This window comes from Rattus rattus, chromosome 3 (assembly GCF_011064425.1).
Source record: "Rattus rattus isolate New Zealand chromosome 3, Rrattus_CSIRO_v1, whole genome shotgun sequence".
Lineage (NCBI taxonomy): Eukaryota > Metazoa > Chordata > Mammalia > Rodentia > Muridae > Rattus > Rattus rattus.
In genome coordinates this window covers 120,860,940-120,868,035 of record NC_046156.1, presented here as the reverse complement: position 1 = coordinate 120,868,035, position 7,096 = coordinate 120,860,940, and the positions used below count along the sequence as shown (strand labels likewise).

Sequence of the window (7,096 nt, the reverse complement as noted above, 5' to 3'; positions counted from 1 at the left end):
TTGCAGATAGATAATACACATGAATTAGGTGGAAAACTTTACACATCAGTTAATACATTTAAGTTAGTTCACCTATTCTGCTCAGTCCAATGCAAACAGGTTTCTCCAAAGAAAGTCAGATAGGATCTGCTTCAGGCCAGATGAATTCCAGGTCCAAGACATCAGACAGGAATAAGACAACATCAACAGGATAGGTGTCAGGTAGAGTATCCAAGACCCTAGTGCTGCACTTATCCTACACACCATTTTGAAATATTACTGCTCTGTGAAATCCATAGCCACCATGCTGCCTTGCCCCAGATTCACTGTAAGTGTTACAGTCAAACTGTAATCTAAACAGAAGTCATTGTTATAAACACTGGTTATAGCTGTTAGCAGCCAGGTGCAGGCCATAACTGACAAGCTCCTAAAATATCTTTTGGCGTTTGAGTGAGGGCTCCAAGGAAAAACAATGTACAGAAGCCAGGGTGCGAAATGCTTCCTCCACCAAGTGGGGATGTGACCCCACCATTGACTTCCACTCCAAGGTCTTAGAGACTTCAGAAGCATGAAGTATAATGAAATCCATGGCCCTAGTCTTCAGGTGCTCTGTGCTGTGGAGGTCAGCCAGGATGAGAGTTGGTACAGCATTCTTCACAGAGAGGTTCCTGCACAGGGAATCCTCACAAATGACCTTCAAGTCCTGCAGATCATACTTATCAGCAGCTGCCAACAAACCAGTGGCCATTGAGTGGCTGTGGAGGTGTGGTGCCTTCCCTGTGTAAATGAAGGACATCATTTCCTTAAAGACTTGCAGGTGAATGTCATGGATCTCAATGCGGTTTGTTAGGCGCTCCTGCATTTCATGTTCAAACATGGCTCTGAAAACTGGAGAGCGAGCTGCTAGAATGGCTTTGTGAGCTCTGAATTCTTGCCCACCTACAACAAGGGTGCAGTCTGTGAAGAGGGAATTTTTCCACAGCTCTCCTACATCATCGGCCAACATCTGTGTTGGATCCTTGATTGCAGGTCTCATGTTATGTCCAGGCCTGTTAAAGGAGGGTCCTACTATGGACACCTTGCAACACAGGATGAGTTGGTCTTCAGGGAGAAGCCAATGCCTATGGGACAGGAGGAAATCTCGAAGGATGAACTTCCTCAATGCCCATTGTTCGTTTGGAAGAAACCTTATAACTTTTGGGATCTCTGTAATTTGATGTTTCTCTCCTTGGGCATTTATAATCCAGCACTGGAACTTTGCCAAAACTGGGCTCTTTGGACAACTGTGCAAACCCAGGCAAACAGACAGGTAATCTTTGCTTTCTTCATCAACACCGTTTGGATATAATGTCAAACACCATTGCACTTCTTCATTGGCCTCTAATGAGAACACTGGGCTTGTAATAATTTCCCAAATTCCATCCATGCAAAATGAAAAGTTGCTAATGGTCCACTTGTAGCAGAATTTCTGAACACTGATATGTGTGTAGCCGCAGATCTTGTCTTCCAGGTCCCCTGACATATCTTCTGGAGGTAGTTTGGAGATTAAGTTTGATCTGAAAGAAGTAAGAGTCTGTAGATGAACTAGATATATCTACTTCAACTTAAGCCAAAAACTGTTAAAAACCATCCTTTCCAGTTTTTTAGGTTACTTAAGTCCACAGGAAGTCTAAAAAGGAGGACGTTAGGTACTCCTTCACAAGCAAAATGATGTTTCATAATTGTGGTGCATTGGGGTGTTGGGAGGGGTGGAGGTGCCTGAGCTAGAAAAGAAAATAAAGACCCTGCTATGAGTTTTGTCAGATATGTCTCCTGTCTGTTATTTGGAGCAAGGGGATGGTGAAGAACTCTGCAAGGATAAACGGGAATTTACATCCCAAATGTATTTATTTACACTTGGGATGTAAATAAATAAAATAAATAATGAAGAAAAAGAAACCAGTACAGAGAGAAAAGTAAGAGGGGAGGCAGTTTTTCCAGGAGAGTTTTTCAGAGACAGGTTGAAGAGAGAGAAATGGAGACACAGGGAAAGACAGAAGGATTCAGAGAACAAGAAAGGAGCCAGAAGAATACAATAGTTGGTGAAAGTTAGTATGAGGCAAAGAAGAGCAGCTCAGGAAAAACTGAAATAATTCAGATTGAATCAGATACAATGGAGAAGAGTTTTAAACTACCCATCCAGACCTCAGAAAAAAACTAAAAAGGAGTGACTTATTCACCTATAAGTATCAGAGGCTAATTTTTTTCTAGGCCTAGAATAGACTTAGTGTCTAGAAGCTTCCAGAGATGACAATAAATACAAATAATCGTAGTTATTTTTACTATAAAAACACTAGAAAGTCTTCAGCAGGTCTAAACCAGATGTGACAGCTGAGCTGTTCCATGAACAGGTCAAACCCTCTGCATTCAGCAATAGAGGATGAATGACTACAGGGAAAGGAAAGACCACTTGTCCCTCAAAGAAAACATGCCCATTTATCTCTGTGTTTTTCTTTTTATGGTTTTTTTTTGCTCATACACACCCATTTATGACAATTTCAAGATACAAAAAAACCTATGACTTTCCTTCAGAGAGGAGTGTAGCTTCAGCACCATCTTTATTGAGGGCAGTCCGCTGAGTGACTGCCATTTTTGTTGTGGGCATGTAAGGTTTTCCTGTGCTATTGTTTCAGCACCATCTTAGCTAATGCAGAACATATGACGGGTTGTACCTTCAGTGCCATCTTAGTTAATGACATGCTAGTGGCCATCTACCATATTTGCTATTGGAAGTTATGTAAACATCGCCTCCTTACATTAGAACAGTCTTTGAATCACTAATTTCTATCCTGATTTGGTAAATCTTTATTTAATATTAATTTAATGATTTGCAGCAGTAAAAATTTAAAGAGCATTAATGATTGCATAACTCATATGCTTAATAGATATTCACTATCAATATTTTTGGAAATCTGCTGAATGTAACCTTACATGTTTAAAGTTATTAGGACAGAGAATCCTGTGCATAGATGTTACAACTGCCCCATGCCCACCCACCAAGATTTCTGAGAAGAAATAGACACAGTGACAAGACTGCCTAGATTGTGGTATGATAACAACTAAGAAACAGGGCTCCATTGCCTTGCTGCTGCCATGTATCAGCCTACACTGCTGTCATACTGAGGATACAAGAGAGTTAAATGTCTCATATTGCCTAGGACAAGGTGAGTCATTTTTTCCAAAATTCCTACTCAACAGGAAATATCTTCTCCTCTTCTGGGCCTAATGACCACACTGACTCTGACTGAGTTATGATGGAGACCACAGGAACCTGGAAAACTGTCTAGGTAGTAGACTATTGACCAACCTCTGACATTTTAATTAATTATATCTACATTGTAATTCATGTTTTTCAACTTTCTGAGTACATTTGTGACTAAGCTAACTACAACTAGAATACATACCTCTACTTCCTTAGCCAAGGTAATCTACTATCTTATTATCTAAGTAGTCAATTCATTAACTATTTAAGACTACCAGATTTTTTTTATTAACTTGAATATTTCTTATATACATTTCGAGTGTTATTCCCTTTCCCGGTTTCCGGGCAAACATCTCCCTCCCCCCTCCCCTTCCTTATGGGTATTCCCCTCCCCACCCTCCCCCCATTGCCGCCCTCCCCCCAACAGTCTAGTTCACTGGGGGTTCAAGGACTACCAGATTCTTAACAAAAACAGAAAGGCTTGCATGAGTCACAGGCTTCAGGACAATGGATACGCATATTCAGATATACTCATGCTAAACTATATGATCAATTATCTTCAAAAGGTTGTGAAATTTTAGAGGTCCTTTAATTTTCTTTTCAATACATACCCAAAACTGTTTCCCATTATACTAAATTTATATACATTCAGCCTCCTAGACAGAAGTAAAAGCCATTCTTGCTTCTTTCTGTTCCCGGAAAGGTTTTGTCATCCCTAAGCTCACTTTACAGCCTTCTCACTCTGTTAACAAGTGTATCTATCCCTTCGGTAAGCATATGAGCTCCAAGAAACACAATAAGGCCTACATCCCACAAACCATTTAGTCTGCATCTGCATAAGTAACCTGTCAATCAATAGCCTAATTCCCAATTGTGACCTATTCCAGAGGGTGGGGTTCCTCTCCTGTTCCCTGGGATTGGAATGCTCCTCATCCAAACCACCAAGACCTAAGGGTTTCAAATGTACACCTAAGAAAAAATATTTTCTCCCAAATACACTTAACTTTATTCTCTAATAAATATAATCTACTACTATTATTATTAAATCTACCTCCACCCCCCACCCACCCACACATAAAGTTTCAAAATCTTGTCAGGTTCAGGAATTTATTCATAATCAATATTCATGACAGTTCCAGTTGTGCAAGCTACATGCTCCAATCTACTCTAACAGATACAGACTATTCAAATGGACCTGCTCCTAGTACGTACAGATGGTCCGCAGACCCTTGATAGCAAGGAAACAGTCAACTCTCTTGAGACTGGATCAATATCAAGACCAAATTTTCCTTGGTTTCCTAAATACACATTGTCCCAAAGTGAGCAAGATTTAGTGAAAGATCATGATGGCCCTATTCCTATTCCACCATAGTCTCAAATTTTTCCTTTAATTTTAAATTAATCCATAATGAAGGAATTTAAGCATTCCTCCTAGGCATCATCCAACAGTTATCTGGCAAAAGAGAGATAGGCATGACTCAGCACAAAAAAAGGCTGCTTGCTCCTTCCTACTCTCTTATTCTCTTACTCCTACTCTCCCTGATACTTTAACCCCTTTCTCTCTCTCCCCCTTTCCGCATCCCCCTTCTTTCTCCATGTGTTCCTGGCCAGCACCTCTATCTCCATTTCTCTCTCTTTTTGTCTTCCTCCCTCTCTGACTCACACAGTCTGTCTAAATGTATGTCTTCTTTTTCAGCCTCTACCCTCTTCTCTTCCCTAAGCAACTTCCCTTCCTATGCTCTAAATAACCTTGATTCTACACTGTAACTATACTAAGTGCATATATATGTATACATATATATATAAATATTTCTATATCCATGTATCTACTGATCTATCATCTATCTATACTATCTATACTAAAAATAAACTACATCTAAACCATATAATAAACTATATTCTATACAATGGCTGGTAACCCTGGGGGGAAAAGGATACTTCAGGATGGGCCTGAAAGTGCAACCCTCCAACCCACACCACACCTAGTTCTAACAAACATATCCTGGCGATCTTTTCATAAAACAAACAGTTATAATGTCCACCTGTCAATGGGTTTCAAAAATGTTCTACGTTCTGATTTCAAATTTGTTATGTTAGTCCGAGGCCCCTAGAGAATGTACAGAATAAGTTTATCTGTATGAATAGAAACTGGATATAAATGAGAAAAATCTAAGGGTGAGGTCCAGCTACCTAACAATAGCTAAAGCCAGTACTTACCCAGTCAACAAGGTTTGAAGTATCAGGTGTTCTTCTTCAATATATAATAGAATTCTGAAGTAGGCTCTAATGCCGGTGAGGGAATGGGCTGCTAGTAAGATGAAAGCGCTCAGGCAAAGACAGAAGGCTTCCTTCTTCCAAGTGCTTATATAGGCCTCCAGCAGAAGGTGTGGCCCAGTCCTGTAGTCCCAAAATTTGGATTAAAGGTAGGTAAGTTTCTGACTCAGCACTCAGATTAAAGGCGTGTTTTTCTAGCGAGACACTATTTGAACCAGCTGTATGTACTTCAACTTATGAAAAAAATTTGAAGGTTATGTATGCCAACTAGTTTTGGACTTAAATTAATTAAATTAATTAAATTAATTCCAGAGTTAGTCCAGATGGGAATATGAGTAGCCATGACCAGTGAACTGTGGTGAATCTTCCATAAATGAAGGGAATTTTCTGCAATGCTATTATTTAAGCTTGTGCTGGTCTTACATTAATTCCTTCCACAAACATCATCAGAGAAGGGATCTGAACTTGTCAGAAGTATGAGTGTTTACAAAATGGAGGGCAGGTGGAAGAACTCTTATATGGTGGGCATAAAGCAGAGCCCCAAACCTCTGATGGTGTCTTTCTTCTATCATGTATATTTGTCCAATCAGACCCACAGACCATGTGGTGACTCCCCCAAATTTGTTTGGGGGGGTCTTGTAATATCCTCTCAAGTATTCCTCCTTAAAAATAATTTCCCAGTTTTACTTAAGGGTGTGGTTTAAGAATATCCTAAGTGCTTTTTTAATTCAATCACTTTAACCGGAAGGATTCAGCTCATCAGTACTTCATAGTCTACATCCTGTGCAGGTGAGTTCTCACCTCTTCAGACTTGGGACTGCACTGATTGTTCTCTTGGTCCTGAGAAGGGAGAGAGTATTCTGTTTGCCAAGGGCTACAGCATGTAATGAATAGATATCAAAGATTGAAGTTTGTGATGTTTGCATTGATGTAAAGTGACATGTAAAATTCTATTTATGTCTCTCATCTCTCTAGTTTGTCATGTCTTAGGAAGAATCCATGGCACAGAAGACACAGAAAAATATTCAGTGATTCAATCACTTCAACAGCACCTAGCTCTCGTGTATAACTTGCTCCAAGTTTCTTTATCTCTCAATACTAGATAAATCAATCAATTAATTTTTACTTTTTATTCCTGCATTAGACTTATTGAAAAGTATGAGTATCAGTGACTCTGTCTCTGTTGTTTTGGGGCCTCAATAAGAGGATCCCCGGATAGATACCTAACATTGGATATGCTTGTAGATGATCACTGTGCAACCACCCCTTTGCAGGAATTATGCTCTAAATTGTTCTTTCCTTAGCTCTCAGGAGTAGGCTCCTGTAGGGTGGAAGTGTGAACACCTGGGCATAAATCATGGGCTTTGCTAATGAAATCTCTGTCACAGGGTAAGATAGGGGTAAAGTATTTGTAGGGTGGTGAATGGGAGGAGTGATTTACTAGAAACCTGCCAGAAACAAAAGGATTTTGTACCACACAGTAGGAAGACAGGTGATAATGGCAGTAATTATCCTCATACTGAAAAGTTCTCAGGGAGAACTTCCCCTCGGGATGGAGGTCCTCCAACTCAATGACCAGACCGAGACCACAGGATGTAATCA

At 40.0% G+C, this 7,096-nt stretch overlaps 1 protein-coding gene across 1 annotated transcript; it reads right to left on the bottom strand.

The window, feature by feature from the left end:
• Window positions 1-406: 406 nt before the first annotated feature.
• LOC116895917 (TD and POZ domain-containing protein 2-like) lies at window positions 407-1,507 on the bottom strand. Its single transcript, XM_032896992.1, has one exon. It carries the CDS (start codon window positions 1,499-1,501, stop codon window positions 407-409), a length of 1,095 nt encoding a protein of 364 aa, XP_032752883.1. The 5' UTR covers window positions 1,502-1,507.
• Window positions 1,508-7,096: the final 5,589 nt, after the last annotated feature.

Coding starts and splice junctions, on each gene's coding strand:
- LOC116895917 (XM_032896992.1), bottom strand. CDS start 1,501: ATGTCAGGGGACCTGGAAGACAAGATCTGCGGCTACACACATATCAGT.